Here is a 16729-nt window from a genome sequence, read left to right on the forward strand (position 1 = left end):
CCTGCATTCACTCCAAAAGGCATAAAGTGATGGATGCAGGAGCGACGCCGATGCATCAGCTTACTAGAAATGCTCCAGAGGTCAGTGCAAATGAGAGGCTGCAGCAGCCGAGGCTTCCATAGGCTCCAGCAAAGCAGCAGCGCTGCTCGGGCGCCTGATGAGCGCACTATTTTGACACTCATCCGGGTCTCCTTGTTAACTCCCCCACAACAGATCTGATGTGCTTAGACAGGCCTACGCTGCATATTAGCGGGGCCGGCTGGGCTCGGATCGCAGGGCTGCACACACGAAGGGGTTAGCGAAAACATGCTCCCCTGTGTTTCCTCCAGTCGCAACATTACTCCTCAAATTTAGGAAAAAACCCTGATTAAGTCTTACAGCAAGTTACAAACTGAAAACAAGCTAAACCTACAGTATGCGTGATCAGCTGCTCCTCTCTAGTTAGAACATTACCATCAGGCTGAGCTGAATTTATGCTCTCGCAGGATAAAGCAAACAAAATGTAACACAAACTTGGTTAACTATGCCAAATTACAAATGGTATCTACCATGGAAGAGGGGAGAGAACAAATGGGAATTATATAATGATCACATTTCATTACCCACTGTTATGCCACAGAGAATACCAACTAAAGCAAACAAAATTGTTGTGATGTCTGGGAAGCATCAGCGCCAGCTCAATGTTTGCGGGAATGCTACTTAGATTTTTTATGAATGAGTGGCGACGTCCATTTCAATTTCATCTGGGAGGCGGGCGCCCATGAGGTTCCCTGGCTGATTCCAAATATAACGTTTGGAGGAAGATTCCTCTCCCAGAAGCCCGAGCGAGGGGAGCGCTGGGTGGCCTATTGATTTTGAAGAGCTGGCTCTGTAATTGCCTGCGCGCAGAAAGCTGTAAATCAAGAGCGCTCGTTACTCTTTGCTTATACAAGCGGAAGATTAGTGTGCAGCGGTTGTGCCAGTGCTGGGGTATGAAGCCTGGCACACACACACACACACACACACACACACACACACACACACACACACACACACACACACACACACACACACACACACACACACACACACACACACACACACACACACACTACTGTTAGGTTGTAGAATAATGCACTGAAAGAACCTGAGCAGGGACTGACAGGAGCAGCTGGGTAGGGGAAAAGGTCAACGTGAGTTAATCAGGTAGAATCAGCATCAGCTGAGGAGAGCGTAGCTGTGTGCAGGATGTGCATGTGCTCATCACTGTTCAAAAGAAACAATCAAAAACACGAGCCAAACCTGTAAACATGACAACGCAGACGGTAAAAGAACCAGTCAAAGCGCCTCATCCATAGCATTTCATGGTTAATACATGTGTGCTCTGCCGAGGCACAGGTGGCGTGGCGTTGCACCGGCAACTCCAGAAGCTGGGAGCGGGTTATGATAAAAATAAACTTTGACCCCGACAGGTAAAAAACCACCACGACGGTCATGCATTAGTTAGTGTGACCATTCACCTGCAAGCTGAGCTCTCACACAGCTGTACAGGCCCGATATTTTATTTTTATTTTTCCAAATCGCGTAGGCAAAAGCTTTCAGAATATACTGCACGTGTTTTACCGATCCCAGCTTTGCTTTTGCGTTATATTTTATTTAGGAATTTTAAAAAAAACTGCATTTCAGCAGCTGGTGTGTTGATGCTAAAGTATACCTTAACATCACCAGCTGGTCCTCTTAGGATATTTGATAATGGACATAAAGTGTTCTAAATTTGTATTATTTACCACCAGTAATATTGATAGAACCATGTGTGTCTAATATAACAACCAATAAGCCTCAAAGCAGCGCGCGTCAGCAGAAATAAAACAGTGACCTGCACAGACTGTGGCTCAGCCCTCTACTACAATGTCTGCATTGAACCGGAGATTGTTGTACATCTATTTCACGTCATGCAGAGACACTTTATATTTTATATGGACATAATGTCATGTTATTACAGTAACATCAGCACCGTGGAGCAGTGACTTCACCACAACACTGAGCCTGCTAGAAATCACGAAGGCGTCTTTTAGTTATTGCACTTAATGTGTATCATTTCAGAGCCGCAGCGTTCACTTCCTGTCACCGTGTATCCGCTATGTTTCCCCTGTGCGGTGCAATAATTTCCACTTTGGGACCAGGACACCCATCCTTCTGCCTCTCGCCAGAAAACCAGGGGTTGGCTAAACCGAGGGACGTGAGCACTTGCAGCCGTTTGTCTGTTTTCAACCCCCCGGTCCCTCAAACGCAACTCTGCGCCTTCTGATTTACGTGTGATCTTTCACAAATGGAACCTGTGATAGTGTAAGTCAACTCTGCTATATATTACAGCACCAAGGCACCAACAGGGTCTGTGGCTGTAGACGTGCACATATGAGAGCGCAGTGTATGATCCGCGGCTAAATCAGTCCGGCAGTCGCAATAATTTACATTTTCATCCTATTTTTAAACATACAAACGCGTCCAAAAGAAAAGATGCAGACGCGGTAACTATGCGACAGACGGTCTGCTGAATTAACCTTTCTCTAAGCCTCTCTTTTCTGCTTTTTAGTTTCGAGATCTACTATAATGGAACTACAGTACACCTCCGTCACGTCTGCAGCCTTCAGAGAGAACTCGCTTTCAGGTACATTATTGCTCGAATATCTCACTAGAGATATGATCTGCGTTGTGTTAAAACCCCTCTGAGTTTTCCTACTCCAAACACAATTGGTTCGGGGTTTTTTTTTTTAAGCCTGTCCTACATTTATTGTGTGTCAAACTATTTAGTGAACTGCCCAAGGCTTTGACTTTTAGAAGTTGCTCGTAATATCATTTAATATCAACTAATGATATAGGTCAAGACTTTTTTCCCCCCATTACTGCAAAACATTTTTGAAAGATGCAACAGAGGCGTCCTACGGGGAACCCAATTTGTTGCGGTAAATCATTTCGATCACCTCTAATCCATTCTTCACATTTCTTTGCATATTGGGACTTGTGAACTGCAACTGTTGCACAAAGGCTTCTACGCAGCAAAGTTCAAAAAGAAAGAAACAGAAATATTACCAGCTAGATTTAGCTAGAATGGAAGATTGTACATCATGTGACATTATTAAACTTGTTTCATCAATGACACAAAAACAGGCCCGAGGCATCTAAAGCAGCATTGGTTTAATACAAAAATAGTCCTTTTAGTAAGTTTTAAGGGCTTTTCTGGGGGGCTGGGGGGGGAGAAACAGACAGATACAGGAGCTCTGATGCTGTACTGGCCTCCTCCTTATTGTTTTAATAAGCTGCTGAAGGCAGAAACATGGACAGTGAAAATCAACCTGTGGTGCCTCCATCCAAGAGGTAACACATACAGCCAATAGCCACCTAGCACCTGTTCTACACCAAGCAAAGGCAGCCGCCTCTGTAACTGACAGATGCAATAATTAATGCCGGTCCCCAGCTCCTATGAGTATCGGTGTGAATCTGTGAAGGGGGTGAGGCGGTGTTGTCCACATACTTGAGTGGTTCGTGGCTTGTAGGGCGAGCTGCTCTCCAGGTCGGCCAGGATGCTGGTGAGGGAGTCGATCTCAGCATCCAGACTGGAGCGTCTCTCCTCCAGCGTCTTCTCTGGTCCCTTCATCTGAGAGCAAACATCATAGACAACACACAGGAGTGAGCGGTTGGAACCGAAGCAGCCTGCATCGACGCACAGCTGCCTCCGATACCCCTCGCCAGTCTCTCAGACCTCTCGCGCTCTCCATTACGGCGTCTTAGTTCGACTTTCACCTTGACCTGGAACCGTGTTTCAGAAGCAGAGATCTCTGTGTGAGAGATGAGCAGGAGTCGACGCGCACTATTCACCTCCTGCTTTGCGCCACACTTGAAGTTACAGTAGCTCATCCTTCATGCATTATTCATCGCAGCACATACAGCAGCATTTCAAACAAAAAGGGTCAATTATTTAAAATAAAAGTCTTTTTTTGTAAAAAAATATTTTAAACATGCGCTCTGTAACTGCTGATAAGAACTGCACAGAGTTTTATTTAACTAGTTTATTATCAGAGGAAGCCTGAAAGCGTCAGTAACAGGATTAGTCTGGCAGTCTGAGACCTCACTGATTTATTCATCTGCAGTGCTTCACCTAAAAGGAGGCATCAACACACGAGAAGGCACAAAATATTTAAGAGATAAATCAATGAATTAATAAAAAAAATACAAATCTGGAAAGTAGTTAAAATGATCTGACCATTAGCGACACTCTGTTTTCTATAAAATTCAGGGGAATTTCTCTGCAGAGTGACAGATATATTTTTAGTCTTCTGAACTATGCTGCAACTGCAAGAAGACTTCTTGCAATTGCCTGCGGGGGCTTTTTGAGTTGGCTGGATCAGTGACTGCTTCTTATTCTAATGTTATGTGTTTGGATTACCTGTCACAATCTATTACAGGCAGGGCTTGCCTGCATTTGGAGCCGAGCTGCTGCTTAAAAACATCTAAGGCAATCACGAGTGTGTGTGTGTGTGTGTGTGGGGGGGGGGGGGGGGGGGGGGGGGGGGGGGGTAAACAAAGCAACACACTAATGGCTCATCGCAAATCAACAAAAGAGAAATCAGGCAAACTTGTTTTACAGTGATAACGAGGGGGATGAAAGGAGACGCGGCGTTCGCTGTAGTGCGTTGGACTTTAGAGTGTAGGGCTCCATAACGCAGACAACAGCCGTGATGAGAGCGACTCACTATTGTCTTTCTCTCTTGTGCTAAAGTGTTAACAAGCCAGAATCCAGACATCTCTCTCAGCGATGGAGACAGGAGAGTCTCCCTGCCGCTGTCTGAGGAAATCCAGCGGCATCCAATCATGGCTTCATTCACTCAGGACACCTTGTGATGCCGCCGCCGCCGAACTGTGACGGATGCCAGTCTGTTTTTGTGGACAGCATCTCGCTCCTGCTGCAGGACACATCGTTCACATACCGCTGGTGTATTAAGGAATTAAGTTGCAGCCACAATGACAGGAAGAGTCGGTGATAAAAACAGCAATTACACCCTGAAAGTCTTTACATTTCATTCATTACTACGGTCTGTGCCAAAATGACTGATGAACAAACAACACTTGAACAACACATAGAAAAGCAGTCAATTCTTAATCGTGTCCATCAAATATACAATGTGAAGCTTTTCAGCTAGAGAATGTGAAATAATTGTTTATTTACCGTAACTTAAGTTCGCATTTGCTTCAAGCTCCGCTGAAGCTGAACTTACAGTATCGCACAAAAAAGGAATTTGATGTTACAACGCTTAATTTGTTGAATTCAATAAAACTTGCAGTGTCCAGTTTAAAAATGGACACTATGTTTTCACATAGCTACGGACTAGAAAACACAGAAGTACGACTGTGTCCTTTAAGCGATGCGTCGGTTTCCCAACATCTGGATATTTTTACTTCCATTAAACGTGCACTGCCTCTTGGTGCAGACAGGTTGGAAATAGTGTAGCTTCAATAGACTTACATAAGAATAACAACTAAAAGCATCAAAATATCTTGTGTCTAATTTGTTTGTACAGTTTCATTTTAATCTTGCACAAGCCTTAAAGTAATGCTGGTGAACCAATTACATTCAGGTCGCGATGATAACTTTAGGTGTTACAAAAAGCCTGTGATTTACTAGTAACGAGACCTTTGCACTCCAACTATAAATAAGCCAGACCATTTGTGTGCCTTTGATTTGAAGACAACATTCATGGCTTTCTAATATGAGAAATACATTTTAGATGGTTTGTTTTCTTAGTTCTTCTCTGTGTCGTTCGCTTTCCTCAATTTGAGCTCATTTACCAAAGCCTGTCATTTAGGAATGGTACATTGCACTGCACCTTTCAAACAACCGTTTAACTCAGAGCGTCTGGAGTTTACATAAAGGCCATAAAACCACATGAGCATCATACACTGCTGATCCCCTGGGAGCAGTATTATGCGTTATGCACACAGTTTGTGTGGGAGCAGCGGCGAATTAACACACTGCATAACCTCAATTATTTAACACTGTCTACAAATTCATAAAGGAGGTAATTTAAGATGGAAAACTGCTCAGATCACATGAGGGAGAACTGGACTGTAAGAGGGAGATATTTTTCTTCCTGCTTACACTGAACAAAGGAATGTGAATTTCACAGCAGAGGTCAAGTGCTGAGAGTGTCAGTCAGATCGCAGAGGCCAGATATCCCAGGGGGCCAAATGCCTGTGGGTATTATGGCCAGCAAAGCACAGCAAAGTGACCGGGCTTCACCAATAGGTGTCAGGCTTTTATCCTTCTGCAGCAGAGCTCTGGGATATTAAAAAAGAAAAAAAAGAATGTTTGCGTGTGGGTCCGTGAGTTACGGTGTCTGGCTCCAGGCAGCATCTGGAGCTGGACGTCTCTGCACTTGGCTGCAACTCAAGTGCACAGACAGTTCTGCAGGACGCGCTACGTGAACTCGGTGTGGAGCTCGGGGCCGCCTTCGCTTTCTGCGCCGACTCTTCGAGAGTTACCGACACCCAGGAAAAAAAAAAAAAAAACGTAACGCAGCACCAGACTCACTCACCTGATAATCGAACGAGTTCATCAGAGGTGGAGGGAAGGATTCGGGGGAGGACGGGAAGCCGGTCGTCTCTTCGGCAGGTGGCGGAGGGGGAGGGTAGTCGGCTGAAAACACACAGCCACGAAGCAAGGGAGAACAAAAAAACAACACAACTTATTAAATACTTCCTCTTTTTGCTACATTTAACAGTCACAACTTAGAAAAAAGAACAAACATCAGTACATTTGCACACAGAAGCTAATGAAGATAAACATTGTTGTATTTTTATTTACTTTAAACTTGAGCTATAAAAATCTAAAACGGAAACTTTGTAAGTGTTGGAAGGTCTCCAGCTGAAGTTTGCCCAGAAATGAGAAGACATTGAAAAATCACATATATATATATAGTATAGATTAGAGAAAAAAAACTCAATCTTAATAATTGAATAAGATTTTAAGACAGCAATGCACATTATATTGTGAACCACACCACTAGTGTCACTCATCAAACACTGTAACATGGTGAAGGATGGCACCTGGTAAGTTTAAGGCTCCACACTTCTCACACTGGACCCCTCACTATTAAATGGTGACTAACCTTAATTCAAATGCAGTTATCCATCATTTTTAAAGGGGTTCTAAAGATCTCCAAAAAAATACAATACGACACAGGCAGCACCTGGGGATTTTGAATTAATAGGAACAGCTGGATAAAAAAGAAATTCTACTAGAATAATTTAATAAATGTGAATAAAATCACAGCAGACATTTGAAAGAGGTTATGCAGTTATTGCAAAAGAGAAAAAAAAAGAGTGAAAGACAAAGAGGTGAAGCCTTATCATCCCACGTAAATGGATTGACACACATAATTGCAGCAATTTGGTTAACTAAGAAGCACTAATCTGAAGTAAGCATGTGTTTTTCCCCCTGAGATTGGAGATGTACATGTTGTGTTACAACTGGGATGGACTAGGTGATTGCTCTGCCGGGGGGGGGGCAAATGTGTAGTTGTAAAGTCCATGCTAATCTGAGGATTGCATCCCGCCACATGTTTCAGACAGGATAAGGAGTTACGTGCCAAATTAAAAGTGATTTGGCTTCTCTGGGCACAGGACTTAAGACCGAATCATTTGACCATGTACTTCTAAGTACCCAACCAGACATGAGCTTTGCAAATTAAAGGCTTTTATGCGACGTAATGGGAATTTGTTCCAATGCTGAGACTTTGATGAGCCCTGTTCAGAAATTCCATTTGCTTTCCATGGGCCTTTATCTGTTTTCATTAGAATCTAATTGATGTCATCAATGCAGTTTATCCAGTGCAGCTGACCAAATTAATTACGCAGGGTTTTCAGCTGCCTCGACAAAACAGGCAAAAAAAAAAAAAAAAAAAAAAGAGAGAGACAAAGTGAAGGCAGGAGGATAATGCAGCATGGTTAAAATTGGACACATGTCTGCATCTCGAGCATTACAGCACTGCATAAATCGTGAGCATTGCATTAAACATTCCCTCTGGGTGTTGGAGGGGCCTCCGTGTGAATTGTTTATGCAATAACCTTGCGACCTCCGCTGAAACTCCAGAGTGTAACAGCTCCTCTAAACCTCTGGGAGAGAAAATAAAATATGCTGCTGGACAACGAGGCCCTGCCCCTCCTGCTTCTTTACAAGGATATAAGCCACTTGTAAATCGAGGCTTACTGAGAATTAAAACTAAGTTTCATGTACGTTTCTCTCGAACATCGCTGAGGTTTTGGACTTAACATTTCAGGAAACACACCAGTCGTTAAGGTTTCAGAAAGACGTGTCTTGGAGATCTGCATGTGGGCCAATGGAGAGCAAGACTTCGCTGCAACAGAGGTCATTAAGCATCTTTGCTAAAAGGAACTTTCTGGTTATTTCCCTTCCTGACCTAATTTTGCCAGTATCCTCATGCCAGAAATTTAGGATTGAGACGTGTAAACACAAGTACTCGCAGTCTATTTGTCTATTTCCATGCTTCTTTCTAAGCAATCAACGACTGCAGTCAGCACCAAAGTTGTATGTGGTCATTAAACCTTTAACACTTTAACACAGAGTTTGCAGTATCCCCACTGTTTCATACTTTTGTCTTATTATATACATGTACGTGTTGAAATACATGTGGTAAATTATTCTGGTTAAGGAAAAAGCAGAAATGCACAACGTGTCTTTGACATTTGTGTGGGAAGTACGTACACACACACGCACACGCACACGCACAGGTCAAAAGGTAGTTACAACACAAGCTGTAATGCCGTACATCATCCAGGAAATGTACACACTTTAATACTGTATTCTATACTATAATACTATACAATTTCTATACTATTTCAAATACTATACAAAAACTTACTATTTTGATTCAGCCTGCCTGCAAAATGTTTCTATCACCATCATTAACAATGTCAAATGCATTTTCAATCCCATAAAACATTGACAAAGTTGATGTCATATTTTAAACTCTGCATTTGTTTACATCCGTTTGCTAGCTTTCAATCTTATTCGCTTCCTTTCTAGGTGCACTGCCGCGCTTCAGCAGCATAAACAGCATAAAAGTAGGGTAAGCAGGGTGAAACCAGCTACAGGAAAGTGAAAAACACATCACGTGTGCATCTGCGACTTTGTGTTGATGTCTGAAAAAGGATCTGTGGTAGCATCGGGCATTATCTCCATTGCTAGTAGTAGCCATTAAATAAATTGTTGAGGTCGTACACAGTGTACTTAGAGTTACCTGAAGGCAAACTCCATCCTGCGCTGCTACAACTAGTTTTTACTTTAACACGTTGGACAGAAATAATAAATTTAACAAAAGACCTTTTCTCCTCCAGTGTGGCTAGTCTTTAACTAATACTGTATGTTTCACAGACTTCAGGCCAATAATGCTGATCTGCCATCGTTGTATAATAGTCTTGTGCTTCTACAAGTCTAATCCTTTTTCCTCTGGTGAGCCAAAAGAGCATAAACAGAGAGCGCTTCATTTAATAACAGACTCCTTTGGCCTCTGACTTTTAAGGAACCTGGCACGTTGCCTGCTTGGAACTAGATCTGAAATGGCACTGGCTGTCAGAACCCATCATCATTTATTACACTAACAGAATGAACATCCACTCAAACAATCGCTCTTCCACAAGGATGTCATGGGTTAAAAACCTCACCATATCGCTCATTGTCAGTGTGATGCTGTAATCCATTAATAGCTACAGATTTTTCTCCGTCTGTTTAGTAAGCTGAATCCAGGAGGCTGTGTTTGTGATCTGTGAAGGTCAAAGATTTGCTTCTAAATATAATTACAGTATTAAAACTAACAAATGTTAAATGCCTTCAAACTACATAGGTAAACCACAGCAGACAGTATAACTTTTCAAAATTTGCATTTCTATATTTTATTAGTCCTGTTGAATGTAATGAAAGTTTTTTAATCATTTAATCCCACTAGTGAACAATTTTACGTCTCACATTTTACACAGTACAATATAATAACATAAGATAACCCAGATGTCAATGACCCATGATGCCAATAAGGTTATACTTAAACATCTAAAATTGTTTTAGTACTGAGACAATTGCTGAGTAATGGGGCACAACTACAGTATAAGACAGCTTAAAGGCAGGCTGATGTCAGGTGATTCTACAGAACCATGGGAACTTTTCAAGAACTTGGTGAGTACACCTGCGTTTCCTTGAGCACCTGGTTCTAGTTTTGGTTTCTAGGATCAGTTCCTGTCACACAAGGTCTCAAAGCAACTTAAAGATATTTTTAACAAAGCATGTGTTACATAAATTCAGGCAGTAAATTATTTATTTAAACAGTAGTTTCCATATGTAAAAAGAGTGGTAGAAAAGGAAGAAACTAAACCACCACCACCAGCAGTTTCACCAATGAGCTCAGCCAGCAGCGATCAATGAAATTTATTACCTTGCCAAGTGTAACAGCCACCAAAAAACTAATTTAAGGGTCGCTTTAGCCACGCACCCAACATTTCTGCTATTTCTAACAAGTCAAAATCATCACGGTATCGAGCTGGGCGAGTTCTCTGAGCTGTGCGGCGCTTTAAAATGCTCTGAACCAGGCACGGGGAGAACAACTTGCGTGCTGTGAATGCAGCTTTCTACATTTGTGACAATGGGGAGTTGAGAGCTCCAAGTGAGTCCTAATGAGAGAAGCAGCAGGAACATCTACTTAACGCGACAACTTCCCCTCTTTTTATTGGGCAATTAATTTTAAGTAGCTGATTTGTGAGGATGGAATCCTAATCAGTGATTTAAGTTATTTGAGAGGCCGTAAGAGGTATAATTGGTTATTGAGAAGTGGAGTATTGCTGAGGGAATGATAAAAGGATGGAGACAGATCCAGCTGTGACAATGAGACTAATATTAAACTTTGCTTTTCAAGTAAGTGATACATTTATAAACACTTCAAGTACTGTATGTGACTAAAAATGGCACAATACTTGAATCCAAATGTGTAAATGCTCTGAAACCAATCATTTTGTTATGAAGTGATTGCGAAAAAAAGAAATTCAATTAGTTTGTTTGTTTCTTACAAATGAGTCCAAGTAGTTCTGCTGGCGAGGAATACTAAAGGCGCAAATACTAGAATATTTACATTTTAAAGGTTGAATTATTATTGAATTATAAAGTGCCTACAAAAGTTTCTACAAAAACGCATTGACCCAAATGGAGATTATCCAGAAAAATTAATAATAATTCCACCTTTAAAATGACGGACATATTATAAAAAAAAAAAAAAAACAGCTGTTTGTATTTCTAAAAAATAGTAGTAGTCTCGTAGTAGCATATGTTTACGGATTTACATATGGACATTATTATCAGAGTTACACGTGTTCGGCAGGGGCCATCTGGCCTTTAAAGACTTGGAACAAGGCCACAGAGCACTACTGCCTTACACATAACTCAGCAGAGCATACCACCAATGAGGCTCGATGGTTCAAAGCAGTCTGGAGGAATCACTAATAAAAATAAAAAAAATCCAACAGCTTAATTACATTCGGGAGAAAAACTACCATTTCATGCAAACAAAATAGACAAGTGCTTCACGTCCTGGGTGTCAGTTCCCATGTTTAATTTCACATAATGTAGCAGGTCCAACTGCGCTGTGGCAGAGGTTGGGAGCACATTGTTCTGACATAATTATGGACCCTTTTTCTTCCCCCGTCTTCCGCTGGAGATGAGCAGCTGAGCCCTGCTCCTAATTAGCATGATATGTACAGAAGAGTGATTTATGACTTCATTTGGTTTAGAGATGCAAGGGAGGGATTTGAGGTCTTTGGAGATGCACTTGTTTTAAGTGTGAAGACCAAAATTGGCTTCTGACACTCTTAAGGAGAACTCCCATGTGAGGAGACATGGGAATGAAGAACAATGGGAGGATTAGGCTTTTGAAACAAAGCAAACAAAATGCTGTGAAAAGGGCGAGCAGGCCTTTTTCTGGTACTTGAAACCTAAGTGGGCCGAGCAATCGGAGCCGTGCGCTGTGATGTCAGCACGGTTTGCTGATGAGTGCGAGTGTGATTCATCAAAGACGGAGAGGGGAGGCTTCACTGTCATTTCTTATAAACAAACACAGAGAGAGGATAAATGAAGCCAGTCAAATGTCACCGCTGTGTAAACTCAGTCAGTTTCACAAGACAAAAGCTTTCCGAGCTTCCGCTGACACGCTAAGAGCAACCTGTGAACGTCTAGTGTCAAATACCTCCACCTAAACACACAGATCCCACAGCTTTATGACCTGTCAATGCAGCAAAGTAGCATAAGAGCAGGGAAGCGACCATCGCGTGTCCATGTTAGTGTCCATGAAAAACATTTTGGGCTTATTAATAACTGAATACGGATTTAAGACACATTGAGAAAACAAACAATGGCACACAGTCATAACAGAGCAGGTGTTTCAATAAATTTACCCGTGTAACCTACAAATTTAAGGCTTTTATTCATACAAACTTCCTTTGTTGTTTCAAAGTGCGGGCTTCATAATCAGACAGGATGTGAAGAAAGCGTATTTTCATAACACTACGACTAGGATGACGGTGAAATTTAGAGAAGTGAGATAGAAGTAAAATACCATATTCGTAGCAGACAGATGACATTAGCTAATAACATACGCAAAACAAACCAAAACTTGGAAAAAAAGAACCACATCGTATAAAAAAAATCTGTATACGCTGCAGATTTTGCACACGCTGCACATGGAGTACAACTAGTTGGCACTTAGATAAAAGTGGCCTTTGTGTTTGCTCAGAGCACAAGCCTGTAGTTTCTATGGGGACGCTGCCACACTCGTGGCTGGGTTTCCTGTAAACTCTCCTGGTGACACCCATGAGGGACTCTGACATAACAACCGGTAGACAGTTTGCCTCTGGCCAGTCAAGCAGAGAGGAATAAAAACAGCTTATGCACATGTTCAACACTTTTGAGTTGCTCTAAGCGAACAATTAGCGCATTTCTGGTAACTTAGTGTAAAAGTTTTTTCATTTTTTGTTTAAATAAAGAAAAAAAAAAGCATTTCTCGGCTGTTTAACTTTCACTATGATTATCCTGCTGCAAGAAAAGCACATGGAGCTTGATCATCAGCAGTCGAACACCATGAGGGAAAACAGCTCGTTAAAAATCATTAGGTTAGAGATTTCATCACCAATATTCTAATGATGTGAATGAAACTGTTAAAAATGACTAATGCCATTGTGTTACTTGTCTTCTGTTCGGCTCTCGCTCGTCAGTCGCACTAAATGAATGTAAACACTGTACATTCACTTCTTACAGAAGGAAAAAAGTCCCCATTTATACACATGACTGAGATCAGTAAGCAGACAGCTCTGAACGAATACACAGCAAAAAAGAGCATCACCTCAATGCAACTTGAGAGGTGGAGGGAAATGGAGAACTATAGATTTTAATGTCAAAAAGCAATTGAGAAAAAAAAAAAAACAACATGTGTGAAATTCAGAGTCAACCGAAACTCGTTTCCCAGTCTGTTTCGGGAAAGTGACCTCTGTCTGCGACATCCCGTTTTACTCTCTGTTCTCGTGTGCAGTGGACACTGAAAAGGAGAAGTCCCGCGTCGGCAAGTGACGATCTACGTGGACGGCTGAACGTGCGAACCAGGACGGAGCACGTCAAGGAGCAGAGGAAGTCGTTTGGGGCGCGCGCGGAGCCACGAGGCCTCTATCCCGCTCAACAATGATGCGCTGTTGTGCCACAGAGCATCAGCGCGTGCACCTGTTAGGCCGACGTGGGGCTCCTTCACATTATTTTCAGTACTTGGCAGCAGACGAGCACTGAAAATGTCAATACTGCTTTAACAAACTCGACCCAACATGCTTCACAAAGGCCTTTTTATTGCAGGCACATTGCACCGGATTGCATTACCTTGTACAGTTATCATGACTCCTCAAAGGTACGAACAAAGATTAATCACACAATCAGAACTTCCATGTTGTTGTCTTCCTTCTGGTGTAAATATGCAGACGCACCCAGGGTTTTTCCATCAAAGCTGCTGCGGCCACTAAAGCAGGGATAAATTATATTTCATAAAGCATTTATGGCTGACCTTTCCTGCAGCACATGTAGCGTATGAGATCAACATAAACCCTCAAATCTGATCTGCTGTAAAGGATTTTGAGTGAAAGGTCTCAGTCTGAGACCTATATGTCTTTTACTTCCTCCTCCTCCTGGGGCTTTAATCAGGACAACCTGACAACACACTAAAATCTAAGGGCAGAGCCCCCCACACCCCACCCCGCCTTCTTTGTCTGCACAACACATGGCCTCAGATTGCTCACTCCAGCCCCGACACGGGTCCCTGCTAGACAAAAGGGACAGCGGGGGCATGTGCCAAATTGACTTGTCCCTAATTTTTATGCTAATCCTCAATTTACATCAGACAGGCCCCACATTTGATGTGAAAGATATTAAATAAATAAATGAACAGAGCCCCAGATAATCTGTCCATAAAGACGACTTATCCTTTGACAAGTGGAGATGTCTGATGATGGCTTTCCATATATGCATGTTCAAAACACTAGCAACAAGCAATCGCTGTCATTAGTGAGTGGAAATATTTAAAACAAACATAATCATAAGTCATAGTATTATAGCGTTTAGACTTCACCAGATGCTGCAACCTGCATGAAATTAAATACTGTATGAGCAACAGAATAATGTCCAGACACACATTGAGAACAGCTGCAAGTCAATTATTAATTAGCACTGGTTGCTTATTTCCCAGTTCCGTCAACAGCATAAGTGACCTCCACTTCATATTATGATGTCTTATGATGAAGGCTAAATGTTCACAGTTCTCAGTTTAGGTAATTACCGTGACACAGAATGTGAACAGGTTAAGAAGATACAACAGAAGAAGTCGGATTAGCTGTGTTCTCTAAGGTCACGGAGGCCACGAGATATTAGCAATGGGGCTTCAATATTAGTGAATGCGTAAAAGTTGAACATTTAAAAAATAATCTCACTTCAATTATATCAGCTGCCGTAAAGTGCGGCATCCCCGCCCCATTTTATATTGTTTCATTAATCCTCTTAATACCCACACAGTGATTAATTGTGAGAAATAAGACAGTGGCATTAAGTGTGGATTAAATGTTATGTAGCAGAATGACATTTTAGAATTACAAAGCTTTAATGACACCACAAATCATCAACTGGGGGTAAAAATCAGCTTTTTTTCCTCAAGCTACAAAGTTAATGTGCTGCAAAAACAGCAAAACTAGAAACTTAATTATTTAACATTTACCTTTTTCTCTTTGGGATTTTGAAATTTTGAAGTGATGCATTTCTATTAAACCCACACTGGATCTAGCAAACTTTATTTTAGTAAGACCAGGCTCAAATATTTAAACCCAAATCAAGAATTAACCTGTTTCAATGAGAACAGACGCACTAGTTGCTCCTATGTACTATCATGAGTGTTGCTCCTCTCCTAGAACGTGATTTTTAATTCTCCCCCAAAAAGTCTTGCATGCCTTGCATGTGTCCCATCATTGAAAAAAAAAAAAACTCTTCCAGCTGTGCCATAAGCAACAACACAAACAATTACGTACTGTAGGTACAGGGACCGACAACAACATACAGCTGACAATGTCAAAGCTATTTGCTCGTTTGTTTTCCTCAGCGGTGGGCAGAACAGAAAAAGCAGTCGTCTAAGAACAAACTTCACAAAGCCAACATCTGGAGCAGCAGACAGGTCCACAACTCAAACCACAAACCCCCACAGACAGCCGTGTTTTCAGCCTGGCACTGCGCTCGCCGCTTGCTGAATTTCATAACCGTTTCCCCCCGTTTTTGAAAATCCAGGGCTCTCTGGGAGGGGGTGAGGGCACAGGGTCTAGATAATGTTCACATTACAGCGCATATAGCAGATGGGAAGGTGGGCTGATATTTGGGCGTATAATATTTGCTGCTGTCATGTTCTGCCTTTGTAACGCCTTGCATTTGAACGCTTCACATGAGTGCAAGTGGAGTCAGAAGAATAATTATCATATTTTGGTGCAAACATTCTTTACAGGGCGCTGCGTGCACTTGTCTCACTATTGTACAGTCACTTTGAACATATGCAAATTATAAGCGTCAATGCATTTAACGTGCCTGTAAACAGCACCGAGTAGGTGTTTGAAAATCTCAGTTTGCAGTACATTTATAGTGACCCCAACTCACTGTGTTTATATTTTCAAATTCAATAATGCCTTTATTGTTTTATTGTTGTTTTTTAAATAAAAGACATTACTTACATTACAATGCTCTTATGATTAAAAATACAACAATATACACACACATTCCATTTCTCAACGTGTTCCATCAGTGCTTTTGGCTCTGAAAATCTTTTTAGAGGAAACTAAATAGTATATCTGATAATATAGCCCACACTGTCAACAGATATTACTCATCAAAGATTCTCATAAAAGCAGTTAGTGCACTGTGGAGTCATATCTGTCTCATGTAAAACAGAAACAGAGTTATGCTCTTACAAGGACAGGCTCTGTTTGTGTACCAAAACACTGGGTTATTGAATACACATCTTTTCAATGCCTGGCTATAGAAACACAGAGGGACTATGTGAATAAATAAATTTAATTATAGTCCAAATCTTCAGTGAGTAAACATATTTATTGCATGTGGATTGGTAACACTGATACC

General features: G+C 41.7%; 1 protein-coding gene across 9 annotated transcripts in view; it reads right to left on the reverse strand.

Moving 5' to 3' along the window:
* lpp (LIM domain containing preferred translocation partner in lipoma) overlaps nucleotides 1-16729 on the reverse strand; it is a 99960-nt gene that overhangs the window by 50057 nt on the left and 33174 nt on the right. For all 9 annotated transcript variants that reach the window (XM_029146692.3, XM_029146689.3, XM_055508049.1 and 6 more), the window contains 2 exons: nucleotides 6570-6670; nucleotides 3512-3634 (listed from right to left, as the gene is read on the reverse strand). In XM_029146692.3, the coding sequence (XP_029002525.1) occupies nucleotides 3512-3634; nucleotides 6570-6670 (224 nt within the window). The remainder of the gene's footprint in view (nucleotides 1-3511; nucleotides 3635-6569; nucleotides 6671-16729) is intronic.

This window comes from Betta splendens, chromosome 4 (assembly GCF_900634795.4).
Source record: "Betta splendens chromosome 4, fBetSpl5.4, whole genome shotgun sequence".
Classification (NCBI taxonomy): Eukaryota; Metazoa; Chordata; class Actinopteri; order Anabantiformes; family Osphronemidae; genus Betta; species Betta splendens.